This window comes from Elephas maximus, chromosome 15, assembly GCF_024166365.1.
Source record: "Elephas maximus indicus isolate mEleMax1 chromosome 15, mEleMax1 primary haplotype, whole genome shotgun sequence".
Lineage (NCBI taxonomy): Eukaryota > Metazoa > Chordata > Mammalia > Proboscidea > Elephantidae > Elephas > Elephas maximus.
Window position 1 is genome coordinate 29,488,496 of NC_064833.1, and position 19,708 is coordinate 29,508,203.

The 19,708-nt window shown below is 31.5% G+C and overlaps 1 protein-coding gene across 3 annotated transcripts in view; it reads left to right on the forward strand.

The window, feature by feature from the left end:
• CSMD3 (CUB and Sushi multiple domains 3) overlaps positions 1 to 19,708 on the forward strand; it is a 1,374,620-nt gene that overhangs the window by 546,698 nt on the left and 808,214 nt on the right. Inside the window, exon 7 of one of the 3 annotated variants that reach the window (XM_049854130.1) lies at positions 3,453 to 3,764. The exons of the other annotated variants lie outside the window; for them this stretch is intronic. Within the exon in view, the coding sequence (XP_049710087.1) occupies positions 3,453 to 3,764 (312 nt within the window). The remainder of the gene's footprint in view (positions 1 to 3,452; positions 3,765 to 19,708) is intronic. 3 annotated transcript variants of the gene reach the window in all.

The following is a 19,708-nucleotide window of genomic DNA, read 5'->3' on the forward strand; positions in this document are numbered from 1 at the left end:
TTCAAAAAGAAAGTAAAATATTATATTCTAATATTGGATTATGATCATTTGCTATACATAATTTTAAGACTTCTTCCAACATTGGCAATTTTATCATAAAACACTTATGCATCCAAAGATTTTGAGTGTTTTTAAACTGTTAAATGATGCATTTTGATGATTTCAAAATCTGTGTTTCATACACTGCCAATTTAAAGTGGTACCAGTATCAGCATTCTAAATTGGTATATATTTTAAATAAAATGTTTATACATATAAATGATATAACTGTATAGGATAACAAAAAATATTATATGATATATATTATTGCATATAGGATATAATTTTTTAAAAATATAATTCCACTATATGTATCAATCATATCTAACTAAATTTAGAAGCATTTCTATTTGCTGCCAATTTGAGACATAACTACTTTCCACTACATAAAAATTTGAACATTCTAAGTAAATCACTTTCATGGTAGTGGAATAAGCTTTCAGATTTTGGGAATGATAACAAAAATCTTGAAGAAATTCTTACTTATGCAAGTAAATCTTCAGATTCCACACTTTTTCAAAGTGATGTTTTTGAAAGTTAAAAAGAAAATTATTTTGTTTTCTTTAGAATTGCTCTTTATTCATGTCACTTCTTGAAGTGACTTTTGCCATGGTATAAGTGATAATTATATTTTATTTGCAAAATTTTAGCCAAATTATTATTTTAGCCTTATTATTAAATTCATTCATTCATTTATGATTAGTTATTTTTTTTATTGAACATTTACTGTGTGTTAAAAATAATAGGGTTTCAACAGTGAACAGAATATACAAAAATCTCAGCCCTCAGGGAGCTTACATTCTAGAATAGGGAGGAAACAATATGAACACAGTATGTGACTAAAGCATAAGAACTAGTTAATACAACATCTACTTGAAGTACATATCTGGTTAGACTATAATTATTGAAGAAATGGGTTTTCCATTGCTTTATTACTGCATTCAGGTTAAGGGAATTGTACTGAATCACCACCACCATTAGCTGAAGTATAGCTCTACTACTGAAGATTTTAAATAGCGTTGTTTGCAAATCCTGGGATAATCGCTACCAAAGATCAGTTTTAATTCCAAAATAGTTCTGAAACTTTATTCTCTGGGATCTTCAAGAAAATGGGTATTTTGGAATTGGTCTGCAGGTCTTGGGGTGATTATGAAGCAACCTAAACCCATTCCCAAGAATTGCCCCAGAATTATTGACTTGAGTGTCAGCTATAATTTGGGATTAGTCATAATTATCTCAGTGATGCAATAAGATAAATAGCTCTTCAATTTACTTGTTAGACTTGAGTCAGAGTACACATTCCATTGTTTTTCATAGTTTTCCATTTAGTAACATGTGTTTATGGCTAAATAGTTTACTTCTTCAAACTATACTTGAAAGCCTGGAAATTATAAAGAAGTTATGAAAAATTTAAAAGTATTAGTTTTTAACCTGGATTTGTACTTCCTCTCAAAAATGGAAGACTCAGTTAAATTCCCCAGGAGAATAAAATAGCAATGAGCGCAAGGGCATCCCTAATGTATGACTTAAAATGAGACCAGTTAGTGGGCTTTAGTAGTATATGTGTAGGTATTGCTTAACCATATGGTTAAAAAAAAAAAAAAGAAAGAAATCCTTACCAAATATTAGTTTAGTAAATATTACAGGGTAACCTGTAATTGCATGACCAACGTAAAATTAGTAGATTTCAATTTTCACAAAATAACTTGAATACTCAATAGTATCTTTCCCTGATTAGTGTTCAAAAATATAGTAAAACCTTTAAAACAGACTGATGACAATTGTCATACCTCGTTTACATCAAAAACCAAAACCAAACCCAGTGCCGTGTAGTGGATTCTGACTCCCCTCAAAAAAACAATTGTCATTTCTTTCTTTCTTTCTTTCTTTTTAAACTGATGTCTGAAATTAAAGGACGATAAGACAAATGTGGTTACAAGAATAAGTAGCAGACATATGTTCCTTTTCTTACTTGTGAATGAGGGGCCTTGCTTTTGGTTTCCTTTTTGTATTTGGAATTACAAGTCCTGTTAATTACTTACCTAGAGCACAAGAGAAAAAGTAAAATTAAATAAAAGGCAGATCACTCTCAAACCGTATTAAGTGATAAGAGTATTTTTTCCTTTATGGATGGTAAAGATATCCCAATGTATTCTTGTATAAAATATCTGATTAAACGTTGTAGAAATAATTTCAAAATGCAGTTTCTTGAGAAGGCAAATGTATAAATCATACATTATAGCAATCATTGTCTTTAAAAAATATTCAGAAGACTTCTAATCAGGACTTATTATTCCTAATTAGTAATTGCAGCTCCAAAAATTCAGTAACATTTTTTCTTGTTAAGCATTTTAACTGTCAAGAACTTTTAAAATACATCCGTATTCAGTTTCATGCTTCTATTATATGCTTACATTTTATATTGCCTAGAATTATGTACTATCAAGAACAACCTTTTAAAAAGTTTAAGTGAAGGGAAGAAGAAAACTCTAATTTAGCAACTTGAGTACATATTTTAAATTATAATGAAACCTTAATAAGGTTAAGAATGTGGTAATATTATTGCACATACACGTACCACCAAATGCTTATGAGTTATTTGAAAGTTCCCCAACAATTTGTTCAAGCTAGGATTATATGAATAAAAGTTCCACAGTGACTAACAGTTAATTAGCAACACTTGCAAATGAAGTAATTTTTTAAAATTTTTATTATTGAAAATTGCCTAATCTCAATTTTACTTAAAATATAAAGAAATATTAGCCGATTTAAAAAAAAAAAGTATGAAATCCTAAAGTATACACAGCTCATGAGGTCGAATATTTTATCATGTTGGCAGATTTCTGGCGAATGAGGTTAAGATAGATATTTACATAAAGTAAATTCAGTCTTTTTTTTTTTCATTATTTTGTTTTTGTTTGGCTTTGATTTTAATTTCTCTCTTCTTCAGTTGCTTGTCTTAAAATAGACAATTTTGATATTTTTCCCAGAAATTGTGAAGAAATATGGTATGGACTATTCAAAGCATACTTTTGAGAAAAGTGTGGCTGCATAGTTACCCATTCTGTCAAAACTTGCCGGTTGCCAGGCATTTGTTCCTAAAATTCACTTGTTGATTTTTTTTTTTTTTTAAGAAGAAGGACTGATTTAGGCGCACAAGAAAGAGTTTACTGTGTCACATTTTTTAAAATGTAGTACATTTGTGCATAATATCTATCCATAGGTTTATTGGTACAAACAAAACAACAAAAAAAGATCTGGTGTGCTTCACATTTTAGTGGTGTGTTTGTGTTTTGCCTCTTCGTGTTGATTATCCTTAAGGTAATAGAAGGGAATATAATTTATTAAAATGATCAGAAAAAAAACAAAATTTAAAAGAAAAAGTTAGCATCTAGTGCTACTGTGTCCCACAGGTTCTTCTACATTGACCCACACTACCTCCACTGGTGAGTTAGAGGAGCATAACAGGACCACCACTGGTGCTATTGCTGTTGCTAGCACATCTGCAGATGTTACTGTATCCAGTGTTACAGCTGTCACCATCCATAGACTTACCGAGGAACAGCGAGTGCAAGTTACGAATCTCAGAAATTCAGGTCTGGACCCCAACACGTCCAAGGACGGGCTATCTCCTCATCAAGCAGATACACAAAGTACAAGCAGAAGACCAAGAAATGCTGAACAGATAGAAAGAACTAAAGAGCTTGCAGTTGTTACTCATAGAGGTATTGGATGTTATTTTACTTGTGCCCATTTAGTTACAGCCAAAGCTATGTTTTGGTAATGATTCTAATTAGAAAGTGAGCTGAAAGAGAGCCAAGATATAGAAAATGAAAGAAAGAGTTAAAATAAAAACCTGTAAAATATAGATAGGAACTACCAACACTTGCGTAATTGGAAAGCACAGAAATAAAAAAATAAAATCGAAGAGCAATGCAAATGTTGGGGTAAAGAGTAGAAGGAAAAGAATGCATAAAAGGGATAGTAACAATCTTAGAGACTTACTGCTTTTTACATATCAGATATGATATTGAGATAACATGAAAAGAAGAATAGCCAGTTTCTATTAATAATTGTACTGTTTATACTGATTTATCCCATGTAGTAATTTTCAGTATTTGCATGAGATTTTTGTGTTATACAAATGCTACCTAAAAATTGAGAAAATAGGTAATTCGATTGGGGAAAATGGAAGTATTATATCTGGTGATTGTTTTTTATATACTTTGCTCTGCTATTTCTGAATTAGTTATTGCCTGACTGATATGATTTCATTGAGAGCCAATTCCTCATTTTGAAAATGCAACAGCTGTTGATGGATATGGCTCCAAAATATAAATATTCCTTAACTTTCTAAAGAAAAATAATACCATGAAGCCAAATAATATATAGCCATTTTCTACTCAATTAATATAAAAAAATAAAATAGTATTTTTTTTAAATAAGCCTACCTTAAATCAGGCAGTGTAGCAAATGTGTTTCTTGGTGGGTAAATTTCATAGAGCAGTTTAGGAAGAAAAGCAATGTAGTGTCAAAAAATAAAAAAGATTTCATTTATATCAATATATGCATCAGTGGAAAAATTAATTAATTGAACATATTTGAAATCCAAAATATCTACTCCATTTCCAGCTCATTGTCATATATTCTGTAAATTTGCTGTGGTTTATGTAGTGTGATTAGGTATGGTTTATACAGAGCATGATGTGAGTAATGGAAAACCATTCAATGCTGAAGAGAGAAATCAAGACATCTTTACATAGGTTAATTGAAAATCATGCAGAAATATCTCAGAAGCTTATTTCCATTCAAATTCATAGTGAAAGTACTTTGATTCTAATAAGCATTCTAAAATGAATCATTAGCATGTGATAGTCTCCTTTTTAAAGAATTAAAACACCATCAGTTTATTTCCTACCATCAGTATTCCCACTTAGCAGAATACAGGGATCATATCCAAACTTATAGTATGCTTCATTAAGTATATTATGTCTTCTTATTGTCAGGAAATAAAAATGTGTAAAAATATAGTAAAATATTGATTAAAGGAAAAATTACTTAGTTTTCTTTTTCTACTCTCTTTGGAAAATTTCATGAGCTAACTTCAAATTGACAAACACCGCTGCAAAGAGGGATTTTCTGACATAGTTTATTGTAGAAATCAACTAAAAACGCAAATAATGTTTTAACCCAAGTTTGTCATCAAATGATATGAAAGCTCTGGGGTTACATTAATATTTTGTAGAACTAGGAAAAGTAATTCAGACTGAAAAGAGAAAAGCAGTAGTAGATTATTAGATTAAATAATTTGTAGAAGACTCAATCTAAATTTTTAAGTATATTCAAATCAATCTCAATTTTGCATCAAAATTTCTTCCTTGGTAAATTCCAGTTGAATGCTCAAATTTCTCCTTAATTACTATCATAATTTTCTAATGCTATTTGAGAACCAACACCTGTTTCAGTTTCCTTATCTTACATAATTGTGTTTCTGAATATAATCTATTAGTTCAGTGTCATCTACCTTGGAAATAAACATTGTTCAGTCATTGATGTTTAAATCATTCGTGTGAAAGCATTTTGAATGTTATATTCATTATTATTATCAATGACTTAAATTTTCACTATGTTATTGTGAAATCTCTATTTTAATTAAAATTGGGCCTTCTGGCTCGTCTTCAGTATCTTACTATTATTTTATGATTTCAGTTGACCATTAACTATTATGTTTAAAAGCAAACTATTAACATTATATGCAAAAAAATAATGTCAGTTTTAGAGGTAAAGGAAGCCCATTATTATATATATATATATATATATTGCTCAATGCTTTAAAAAGCCTTCAAGATGTAGTTCGAAGGTTTCAAACATAAAACATTATTCAAAGACTTGACTCCTAACAGGGCCAGATGTCAAAATCAAATGGGCTGGCATCAAAATGATGTTATTTTTTGAAATAATTCCAGCTCAGGCAACATGCCCGAAGTGCCTTCCTTGTGCCAGGCTAATGTTCTAGGGGAAACTAAGATCAGTAATTCATGAGCCCTTCTTTCAAGAGATTGCAATAGAGTGGATGACAGAAAGAAACCCATGCTGGAAGTACAAGGAAGATTTTGTAGAGCTATGGCTAATCAGAGGGCTAAAGAAGTTACTCAGGTAGCAATTAATTTGTGACTTTTTAAATAAGAGTATATAAATATAACCCAAAAACAATTGCTAATTTTTCTAGATATATCAGAGAAAAAAAAAAATTCTTATTTTTCTAACCCATTACCCCACATTGTAATCAGAATGTTCTTTGAAAATTGAAAACCTGATGACATAATTTTGCTGTTTTAACATCTTTTATGATTTCTCAATAACCTTAGGAAGAAAGCCAAGAGTTGGTGATGACTCATGGGAAACTGTGTGATTTGGCTTTTGCCCATATCTCTAAATTCATCTCATGTCACTTTCACAATCACTCTCTAACTTCTGGCTAAAGAGAATTTTATTTTTAGTTTCTCAAACATACCATGCTTTTTTTCTCTCCTTTGCCACTTTCACATGCTATTCCTTCTTCCTTTCAACCAAATCATTCTAATTCACTCCTCAGGTTGTAGCTTGGTGGCTTAATTGTTACTGCCTCCAGAGAGTTTAGGTTTTCCTCTGATAACCCATTATTGTACCTTGCTCTTCTCTTGTACCTGTAATTATGAGTCCTATGACTTCACCTGTAGATTTTAAGCTCCTAGAGGTAGGGGTGGATGGGTCTTGTTCAGACAGCATTCCCAATTCATAGTACAGTTTCTGACCCATAGAAGTATTAAGAAAATATATGCTAAATTAATGAATAAATATTTACAATTTCATTAGCTAAAATATTCACCTAGATTACCTAAAGGCTTAAAATTATTATCATCTTTAATGTAAAGAGAATATCAAGATATTTCAATATGAAAGATAACTATTTCGTTTTGTCATTGTTATAAAAAGACCAATATTTTTCAATATTGGTAATGTATGAACTGCTTTTAAAGGCAACAATACTTTTATGAACACCCACTGACATTACTTTTCTTACATTACTACTTCAAAAATCATAATGTAAACTGAGTTGTAAATGCCTTGCTTATAATCCTTATACATCTATAAAATCAAAGGAATTTTATAAATACAAATAAAACTATAAAATCATTATATTTTATATGAACAAAAATTAAATGTCATACAGCAGATATTATTTTGATAGAATTAATTGGAGTTTAGAGCAAAAATATGATAGTTCCTGTAGCACAGATTCCTTTGACATCGGAAAGTCTGTGCTGCTTTGTGCCGTGTGATAATTATTTCTCATTACTTTTCTCTATTCACACTACGGTTAAACTTTCATTTTTACAGTATCTTCTGATCATCACTGGTTCTCAGTCTATCCATTTCCAATAACCTGGGAAAATTAAATCATTTCTAGTAGACAACAGTATTATTATGAGCACAAAAAAACACAGGGACTCTGAGTTTGTACACGGTATTTGGTACTTGTGTGCTTGTGGATTCAAATTCACGTTAATTTATGATAAGTATTTTATTATATCAGTATAACTATTTTATTATAAACACAGTTCTAAAATTAGTTAATAACCTGAACAATCTTAAGATGTTTAATCAAAGATTATTTTCAGTCCTCTATTGCATACTATGGAAACCCTCATGGCGTAGTGGTTAAGAGCTATGGCTGCTAACCAACAGGTCGGCAATTTGAATCCACCAGGTGCTCCTCAGACACTCTATGGGGCAGTTCTACTCTTCGGGTTGCTATGAGTCAGAATTGACTCAATGGCAACAGGTTTATAGTGCACTAGTTCAATTAATTTTACAATTATACTATAGTTAAAATATCAGTAATACAATTTAAATTGTCCCATTAAAACAAGTTTATTTTTTCACTTTCTACTGTTTCTCAGTTATACATACCATCTCTGATTTCGTCCAATTAAAAATAATTTTTGGATATTGAGATTAAAAGAAGTAGAAGAGAAAGAAAATAATAATGAATAAGGGTGATTTAGACCTTCTATGTATTAGCACCACAAATAGTTTACACAAATAGTTTACTATACTATTGTCCATTAGGGCTCAGAATATGAATTCAGTTTCCATTGACTGAGTTTCAGCTCACTTTGTCACCTGTGGGATCTTGTGCAGGTTGAATGAACTATTAGAGTTGTTTCCATATTTGTAAAATAATTACAATAGTATCAGTATTACAATTAGATTATTGTGAGGATTAATATCGAGTGTAAGTGCCAAAAAGTGCTAGGTATTTCATCTCAGTGGAGAAATAGAACCCAGTTGCCCATCATCAATATTTAGCTTTGGGGTAAGAGACGTAGGCTGAATCTATACTCTGCCCTTATTAAATACATCAAATTGAGCAACGATTTCAACTTCCAAAGCTGCAATTTTTTAGTAACTGAGAGTACCTGACTTATAGGCTCATTGTGTGAACAAATGTAGCACAATTATTGACAGAGTATGTGTTCAACAAGTACTAAAAACCAAAACCAAACCCACTGTCGCAGTTGATCCTCACTCTTAGCGACAAGTATTAATTATTATTATTTGTATATTATCCACCAAATATGTTTTTAATTCTTGCTATATTCATGTCATTATCCTGAGTATTAGAGCTATAAAAATGAACAGTACAGCCCATGACATTTTGGAGTCATGGCTAATAACATAAAAAAGAGTAATTATAATTTACCATGAGAAACACTGCCATAGCAGTAGTTTTCAGATGCTATGAAGTACACGGGAGGAATTATTTCCAAATAATACATATTTTTTAAAAGTCAAGGAAGGTGGTGCAAAGGATATATGAACTAATTCTTGAAGGCTGAATAAAAGTTTGGAACTACTAAATTACATTTATGTCACTAAGAGCCACAAAAAAATATTTGAATAAGTACTTGTTCTAAAAAGAAATATGAGTCTATAACCAATCAAACACACAAATAAGTAAAGGAATGAAATGCTTAACTACATTTAAAGAAAGTGGATTTATGTTAATATAAGGAAGCCTACAAATAATTGATATTTTTAGTTTACAAAAAAAGTACATGTTTAAAATTAGATAACAGTTGTATTTTACATTTAAATATAATAACTTATTAGCATAACTATAAGATCTCTTTTGAAATTATCTTAATATACATTTAAAAAAACTTTTTCAACAAACTCTAAACCCTATAGTTCAATATTATAGCCATAAGGGATCCCAACTCAAAGTTGACTTGAAATAGCTGGACCTATATAATATTATAGTTCAGAAAATAATATGGTCCTGTATTACTAGAATTACATATCTTAAAATTGGATGTAACCTTTCAGATCACCTAGTATGACACCATTATTTTATAGTAGAAGCTGGTCTGGTAGAAACCATATGGAGTCCCTGGGTGGTGCAAAAGGTTAAGTTCTCAACTACTAACCAAAAGTTTTGTAGTTTACACACATCCAGAGGTACTCAGAAGACAGGCCTGGTAATTTGCCTCTGCAAGGTCACAACCTTGGGAACTCTATGGAGCACCTCTACTGTGTACACACAGGGTCACCTTGAGTTGCAATCAACTTGGCAGCAAATTAAAGCTACAACACAGTGGCCTTATAATGGTTTAGTTTTCTTATTGCTAGACTAGTGCTCATTCATTTTTTCATTCATTTAAGGCCTAATGTATATATAGCCCTGGATTAGGTGCTATTAAAGTTTAAAGTATATGAACAGAAGCAAGATTGAGTTTTCTTCCTCATGAAGTTCATAGTCTAATATTATACCATTTTAAATTATCCTTAAATTGTGTTCTGTTCCACATGAACCTATCTTGACATAGCTTTTCTTAAATAATATAGTAAATTGATATATCTATTATTTTTTTAATGCATAGATAAGTTCTGTCACCTGTTAATGAACAGCCTTGATAGTTGCTGTTTTCAAGTATAAAGTGTGGATATAATCTTCTGAAAAAGTTCCTGTACATATATATATATATATAATAATTATGAACTCTGTTATTATCCTTCCCAGTGGAAATTTAACTTAGATTTCTATAATATTTTGTGGGTCAAATATGTGTTATGAACATTTATAGTCATTGCTGCTGTTTGTTTTGGCATAGTGTAGTGAATTCTTACATGGTGTATTTAATAGCTAGTAATCATAACAAAAAAATCTAGCAGGGTTTTAGCATGGTATATAAAGTAACGTGAAATTATATTTAACTAAGAATGGATATAATGCAGACTTTTCCTCTCAAAACTGGAGTTTAAAAGAAAACTTAATCATTAGTTCTTAAATAAGAACTAAATAATTCATTTTTGCAGCTTTATGGGAAGTATTATTAAATTCAGCATAAAAAATACATCTTCAGTCAACAATTTTAATCCAAACTAAAGCAATTTTTTTTTTTTTATCATAAGCTCGGTTTTCCTCTAGTAACCTCACCTGAACATTTACATAGTTCAAAAAAAATGGAAAAATATCAGACTCTGAGATATAAACCCACACAGATTTTCAGTTTATTTTAGAGGCTAATATTCTCTGATATATACCAATTTTGTTAAAAAAAAAATGGATCAACATTGTAATATGACAGACGTGCTATTCTTCTATAGGTTCTTAGGCATCTACTATATGCCTGTCGCTAATAACCTACTTGGCCACATGTAAAACTAATTTTAAATATTTTTCAATCATAAGCAAACAATACTGTTTTCAAAAACTGTAGAAATACTTTCATAGGGCATGAATCTATAAATCTAAATTTATGTCATTTCAGTTCTTATTTTTCAATCTTCATAAGCATTTTCACGGTAAGTGAGTTTATGGGTGGTTTCTTAGATACGCGTATCTTTGTCAATACTTATATCTGTCCATTAAGTATCAAGGTTTTAATCTCTGTGCTAAATGTGTTGAATTCAAAAGAAGAAGTTCTTTTGATAGGGTCAGATAAGGTCTCTATTCTCAAAGGAAAAGTTGTAAAACTAAGACTGCAGAGAAAAATTCCTAGTCAATTATGAGAGATAGAATTACCAGAGAATGAGTACGATAAGTGATAGGGAATGAATGATAGCCATCTTCAAACATGTGGCGTGTTGTTGTATGTAAAAGAGAGCAAACCTGTCCTCTAGCATAAATTGTAGACTTACTCTGTGGAACCACTGGACAATACAAAACAGTTTATTATAAAGAAGATTCTTCTAACATCATTTTTGTTTACATATATATTGTGTGCTTGAGGCAGTGAATTCCTGAATCAGTAATGACATACAAACATAGCTTGGTGGACAGACTGAGTGTTTAGAAAGCATTAACACATCAAAGAATATTTCAAATGTATGATTGTTACTCTCCTTTCTAGTCCTAAGAATCTATGTTTCTAACTGAAGATATTTTATATTAACTGATGTACTTTATCATGATCTGTATTCTCTTGGTGCTTGAATTGACATGGCAATTTAATTTTATAACCAAACAATAACAGAAGTGGCCATTGTTGTCATGAAGAAATTTAGAGATTGAAACTCTTCTCATTCCAGTAAATGTGAACTCAATCACACATATGTTTCTCCCAGGGCCCAATGCCCATATTTTTGCCTTAAATTCCAAACTACTCTTCATTTTGGGGTCTAGCTAGTTTGCTTTTCTAGGCAAAGCCCAAGACATGAAATTATTCTTACTTTCTTCACTATCACATTTCACAGTGTTTCCATGTGTGCATGTATGCATGTATATATGTATTTTTTTCTTATTGCTTTCTTTTTTTCCTTTCTTTTCTTCTTACTTCCTTTTTTATTTTCATTCTTTTCTTTTCACTTTCTCCTCTTCTCTTTTTTTTATTTTTCCTTTCTTCAATAAATACTGAGTATTTACTTGCCAGGCTCTTTTTATTTTGGTGAGCATACAGCATTGAATGAAACTGAGTAGATCCTGCTTCATTGAGCTTATATTCAATTGGAGAGAAAAAGACAAGAAACAAGTAACCATTTGATGGTAGTAAGGGGTGAAGAGAAAAAATTAGAATGGAATATGTGCTGAATGGGTGATTACCTTAGTTGAATGGTCAGAAAAGCCGTTTTTGAGAAGTTAAAATTTAGACTGAGACTTAAATAACAAGAAGAAGAGAGTTATGTTAAGATTAAAGGGCAAAATATTTCAGTCAAAGAAAACGGGTAGTTGGAAAGAGTTTGAGATTTACTCGAGAAAAACAAGGGAGGCCAGTGTGCCTGAAGTTTAGTGGGCAAGGGGAAGAATGGTATGATGAGGCGGGAAACTTGAGCAAGAGCTAGACAATGTAGGCTGTGAGGCCTTGGTAAATAGCTGTATTTTAATCTAAATAAAAGAGAACACCATGGGTGGCTTTTGCATGGAAGAGATATTATGCATTTTTTAAAGAGATTACTTTTGCTAGAACTTGAAGAATAAATTATAAACAAATAGAAGGTGGGATACAAATTGGTAAGCTTTACAAAAGTGCAATTAACAGTCGATAGTGATTTGAGTTTCAGTCTTAGACTATGCTTCTCAGAACTGAGTATAGACAAACACCTGGCAAAAAAAAAGTCTGGTTTAAATGTAGGTTCTTATTTGATGAGACTATGGAGGCATCTAAGATTCTGCATTTCCAACAAGTATCCTGGTTACACTGACACTTTGAGCATCAGAATACTTTTGGACCAGGGTGATTATCATAGAGTGAGAGGAACATATCAAACAGTCCCAGCTCTCTATCTATTCCCCATGAACTCTTGCTCTCCACGAGAATAACCACAAACTTGATAAGCTATCTCAGATAATATAGTAAAATCTAAACTTATATAAGAGTGTCTCTAATGGTGGGAAGTTCATAAGTGGATGAGATATTTTCTGGATCAACCATAATGAAGATAACAAACTCTTGTCAACCCTTAAGAATGGTTGAGGTAATGGCATTCATTGTGATTTTATTAGAAGTATGAATGGATGAATATCCAAGTCAAATTAAGCTCATTTAAGAGTTTTTATCTTTAGCCTAATTTCCACACATTGAAACAAATTTTAAATGTGTTATCAGAGAGCAAAATAAAATAACAAAACAAAAAACCAAATAAAACACCTGGTTTAGTTTCCTTTTGCTTCCCATGCTTCAAATCTCTGGAAGGATAACTGATGGATCCAGGCAAAAACCTAATGAAAATGATGAAAAAATTTATTGCAAAATAAAAAAGTTTCATGAATGAATATTTAAGCATTATTTGCAAAATTTATATATATGGTGAAACTGCATTTGCCTGTTTGAATTCCCAGCTTCTAATTTTTGAGATTAATTGACATACTGATTTCTATAGAATATTTACTGTGTAAATTAGAATAGGTAATTTATAACCTTTTAAACATTTATCTATGAATGATTCTTGTAAGATTTTTCCATTAATTTATTTAACTAAATATTATTTTGATATAAGAATGTTGATATTGATAAAGTAAATATATGTTTCACAGATAGGAGATTCCAATTTTCTTTTTAGTGTTTTATATAGATACTGACTATTGCATGCCTTATCAATATCCTATCATTTATTTTTCTTTCATTGTTTTCTTGACTCTTTCCTAACTATATTATTTTGTGGCAGATTGTGTTTAGCATTGGCATTTATAGCACTTTAAAAATCCATGTCCAGAAATGTACCAATTTATTATCTAAATACGTAATTACTTTTTTAATATCATCTCACGGTATATTCTTATACCACATTTCATCACATATATGAAATTGTCAAAACAATGCCACTCATAGCAGTAAATATATTTTTATATATCAAATTATTTTGCATGTTGTCGAATAAGTTTCTTTTAGGAAGAAGGAAGAGAAAAAAATGTTAGAATATACTTGTTAACAGACTTATGCATTTTAAAATGGTATTAGATAAAAATACTGAGGATTTTTATGACAGTGTTAAGCAACGAAATTTTGTTTTTTCACAAATGCCAAATCTGTAAGTGACCATTTTAACATTTTTATCCAATGTACCCCTCAAGTCATGCTCCTGAGTTAATCCTATACAAAGTTTTTAAGAACTTCTGGTGACGCTATATTTTTGTTTTCCTTTGAGTAGGTGTTTAGGAAATCTGTATCTTTTCATATTAAGTGGGGCTATTTCCTTAGAAAAAATGGTCTTATATTAGTTCATAAATGCTACTTTTTAGATTTTCAACCACATTCTTATTCTCACTAGTAATGAATAATCAGATGTTTTGACAGTTTATTCTTTACTTTCTCATTTTTTATGGAGCACGTAAACAAGGTACACTAGTAATAATGTGATAATGACTTATCCTGCGCTGATCAGGCAGCTCATAAGGGAAGGCTTAACTTTAAAGATCAGAGATGGAAATGGTTTTAAGCGCAGCTGATTTTTCCCAAATGGTTACCATAGCTTATTATTTTTACTTCTGAATGACCTGGTCACAGTGAATGTGATGTATGTGATTTTTAAATCTTTTCCCTTATTAAAATATTTTGAAGGGGCTAGACTTTCTATCCGTGTTCAAAGCTGGTGCCAAAGTGGACTCCTCTCCCTTTTGGAGTATGAAGAAATGCGCCTGTGTTAGAGACTTTTTTTATCTACTTCAGGATTATCTCAGGGCATTTTCACCCACTTTTGCAACAAGCTGCTTCTTTTGCATGTAGTTTTCTAGAGCATATGGCTGCCCTGCTGTGCACAGAGTGAAATCACACAATTAAGCTTTACAATTTTAGGAAGAGCAGAGCTTTCATATATAGCAGAGCAGCATGGTGTTAGGTTTGGGGTGCATTGCATAGGATATTTTTCTCTTCATAATTACATCATTTGTATTCTAAATCATGGGCTATTGCTTTTTTAATGTTGATGCTTGATTTTTCTTTGTTTAAAATATTCTTCAAATGACATTTCTTGGTAATACCAAATGGGATTAAAGTGATAGAAATTTCTAGGTTGATTTTATGGAGAGTCCAGAGACTTTAGAAATTTTTCACTGAAAGGACTTGCATTAAGGAAGAAAAAAACATCGTCAACTATCCTGGACTTTCCCATCAGAAAAGAATGCAGCCAAAATGATTTTACTAGAAAGACTAGATGATAATCTGATTACATATAGCTTTTGTTACATCATTTTTCTTCATCTCTTCGTACTTTTAAAATAAAGTATTAAAGGCCTCAGGCCATGAGATTATGGTTAGCACTGTCAACTGGTATTTGCAGTCTTTATTCAATATCAAATTCAGTAAACAAGGCTGGTTATGCTCAGTAGTAAAGTAAAATGTACTTAAAGAGAGAGATTGTTGGTTAAACTATTAGCTTTACATTAAAAAGAATAAATGGGGATAGGATATTCTGATCCTAACTCTTTGTAGCTTTCTCAGATATATACTTAGGAGCTCTGATTGAATATTGTAGCAATATGAATGCTGTTGTTCGTAATTAGGTGGTGCTGTAGATGCTAGGATTCAAGTTTTAGAGTCTAATGAATGATCACATTTACTAACAAATGTATGACCTTGGAAAATCTGCATAGCCCGTTTTCCTTCTCACATCTGTAGAAAGGAGAGAAATAACCCCATTTTGATTGGGTGTTGTGTTGGTTTAAATAAGATAGTAGGCACAGAGGCTTCAGACACAAAACCAATAAATGATACTGCCCATTTCTGGAGCCTTTGTTTGAATCCGCCAGGCGCTCCTTGGAAACTCTGTGGGGCAGTTCTACTCTGTCCTATAGGGTCGCTATGAGTTGGAATCGACTTGATGGCACTAGGTTTGTTTGTTTGTTTTTTTGGTTACAAGAAGAAAACATACTCTGGTTGTATAAAAATCTCTTAAGGTGAATAAATTAAGAAAATGATTAGCACAGAATTTTAAGTTTCTTAGTAGCTCATTTCCTTAGGAATAAAGGATAGAGTTTAATGCAATATTGATAGCAAATATTTAAAATGACTGATATGTGCAGGCCTATTTAATACTATCCATATTAATCTCATGTATAAGTTATACCAAAGTAATGTATAGCAATCTATTAATCTCAGTATTCTATTATCCCATATTTTTTCTTGCCAGTTTTACCCTTAATTCAACAACTCTCCAACCATAATACAGCCACCTCAATTAGTTTTCCCTTTATGTACTCTATTCTTGTGAATTTTCCATGCTTCTTTGGAAGAAAATTCCTAGAAAATCGCTTAGTTATGTGATCTAGATCTTTAAAACATTCCCTAGGAAACAAGTAAACAACCAATAGTAGGATAATAACCAACAGCCACTCATAATGATACCTGGATATTATCTTTTGAAGTTTAATATGGATCACTAGACAAATTAAGATATGTTGTTGAATATAGTGCCTGAAAACTGTATTTAAATCAAATCCCTAATGATTTCCATTTACCTAGGCATACCCATCAGAGTCCGTAAGGAAACAATGGAATATGGACTAATTTAAGAAGGATTTACTTACAAAGTAACTATTTCTAAATGTGTTGTTATAAAGGAACCAGAAGGTACTATGTTGTGACCTTGAGTAGTAATAGCTGAGCCATCATTACTTCTAGCATGCTGGGTTGGAGGAACAGGATATTGGACAGAGAATCACATATAGCACGCTGGCACAAAAGGACCAGGGTCCTTCTCTTAAGGGTCCCAGCCAACTCCAGTCAACATAATAGTGAGGAATCCTGGGGAATAAAAATCCTGATCTTATGCTCCTCCCTCCCCCAGCCTCCTACCAAAGTTCCCCAGAGGAGAAGGGGGCCTGTTGATAAAGTTTAGTGCTTCACAAACTTAAATGTCCATAGCAATCACCTGGGGATCTTGGTAAACTGTAGATTCTAATTAAATATGTCTGGGGTGGTGCTTGAGATTCTGCTTAAAGTGCTTTGCTGTCCTAACAGACCTACACTTAGCAGCATAACCCTCAATCCAATATAACTGTCAGAGCCCCTCTATGCTTGTCTTAAACAGATTCCAGATAATGATACAAAGGTTTCTTGTAAAGAACTTGGAAAAAATATAATAACCTGAATTCACAGGGATGAAGGAATGCTGGTTCTTACTAAAGTAATGCCATTTTTCCTGTTTTTTTTTTTTAATTTGAAATTATTTACTGCATTAATTCAAATTGTAGTTGAAGAGTATGACCCAACACTCTGAATCTAGTGGAATTTATTAACTGTGGTCACTGATATTCAAGTGCTTGCTTTTTTAGGAATTAGAGCTGTCCCATTTTATAAAGCATTATAGTGTATGTAGGTGATGTCTGACATTGAGGGTAAGGCAAATATATTACATAAAATTACTTTGTTTATTTTGAGTAGGAAAATTTAAATGATACCAGTTGACATGTTACATTTGTTAGTGGCATGTTCTATGATTAAATTAATTCATGGAAAGAGAAATGATAAATAATACAAAACAAAAACAAAAAATCATTTGAGTTCTGAAGAGTATGATACATCCAATCCAAAAAGTAAGAAAATGAATGGAGTGGATCTTAACATTCAGCTTCTGGATCAATGTAATATGAAAGTTAATTTGAAGCTGTTGGGCAATAAGGATTAAAAATTTAATTAAATTAAAGGCTGAGACAGTTCTAAAAGTGTTAAAAGTATCTGTGACCAATACCAACGGCAATTATATGGTAACTTTTATCATGTCAATTATAAGAATCCCTAAAAAGAATATAAAATCCCAATTTTTTAAATATAAACTTGACATTTTATAGCACACTATAAATGTAAGACCTGTTACACCAAGCATTGCTGGTGTAACTGCTGATATCTACATGAATCTCATGAATTCCTGAATTTGTTCCATTTCTGAGGGGAAGGAAAGTCCATGTACCAAGTTTAGGGTATTTATCCAATAATTAATTGTGTGGTTTTCAACAGTTACTTAGTCCATCTACTGGTGCCCGAATAAGTAGCAAAATAATTCAATGTATTCCAAACCCACAGCTCATTGATTCTGACTCACAGCGAACCTATAGAGTTTCCAAGGCTGTAAATTTCTACGGAAGCAAACTGCCACATCATTCTATCATGGAGCTGCTTGTGGTTTCCAACCACCAACCTCTAGGTTAGCAGTGGAGGCTTTAACCATTCTGCCACCAGGGCTCCTTGCTCAATCTATTAGGCCTATGAAATTTAACAAGCTAATTTAATAACACATGATGTCTCCTTTTCATGTCCCCCACTTTTTGTTCAGGTTCCTCTAATTAAAAGCAAACAAACAAAAACACATTTATTTCTTAGTCTCAAATTGTTGAAAAATAACTGTCCAAAGATTTGGGGCCTAGATAGAGCTCATTCTAACTCTGAAGACCTATAGCTTTAGAATGTTCTTTTGTAAAGTGGAAAATGGGCCTATTAAGGGAGCATGACCTTAAAAACATATGGTCATAAAAACCTAATGTGATCAATTATTTAAGGATGTTTCTATACATTTCTACTAAATTTACTCTTTTGGAACAAGGATTTGGGGAGTTTTCTAAGAGAAATCCAGGGAAAGTAGATGATTAAATTTATCCCTACACAGCAAAAAAGACTTAACACAAAATAGTTGAAAAGTTTTGAGTATATTACATTACAAATTGGAATGGCCTCTGAAACCAACTTAATATTATAGCTGATAACAGCAATAGTAAAAATTACTGAAATTTACTGAACTCCTACTACATGTTAGGTACTATAATTTATTGTAGAATTTAAGCACAGTAGTATAGTGTGTAATTATGAATTTTCTTTCAATTACACATTTGGACATCACATAAAGTTTACATTTATATATTTTATATGCAAGAAGTGCTAGCCACAAACTGCTATGGTAGCACAAAGAGTTTAGGTCTTAAAAAATAGGGTAACTGAACCATATTACTTAACTGTAATGATTTTTAAATGGGCAGATCCATTAAGCTTTTAAATAATTGTTGAATTGAATATGCAGCATTTCTTAATAAACTTAATTGGTCCAATTCCATCACTAAGAAATTTAAAATACTTTGGTTCTTACATATTCTTGATATGTATTTCTTTACAAATGAATTCTCTGTGCTTTTGAATATATTTAGTTGCACTACTACTGTTCTCATCAAATAGTGGCAAGTATTATTTCTCTTTATGCTGAGTTTATTTGCATTGATTTTAATATATTTTGAAATGGAAGATTTTACACAAAGATCATGAGCCACTTAATAGTATGCTCCTGAATTTTCTTTCATATTGTTCTCCTATGTACTATCATCTAGTTGTAACATATATCTAATCATTTTTAAATTGCTGAAAAAAAACACATGTAAAGTATATATGCTTTGATCAGAAATGTATGTTATTAAACAAGTGGAAAATATTATATGAAAGATGATAAAGCATATACAGCAGAAGTAACATGCTTTTACTCTGGCATCTGTACAATTTCTTGATCTTTCTTGCGCTGAGCAAGGTAAGGAAGAAGTTATTAATTAGCAGCATCTCTGTTAAATATGAAGCCCTGGTGACACTGTGGTTTTAAGTGTTAAGGCTGCTAAACAGAAGGTCAGCAGTTTGAATCCACCAGCCGCTCCATGTTAAATATGTCCTCCAAAAGTATTTTGTTCAGCCATTGCAGTATGTAGGAAAAAAAAAAA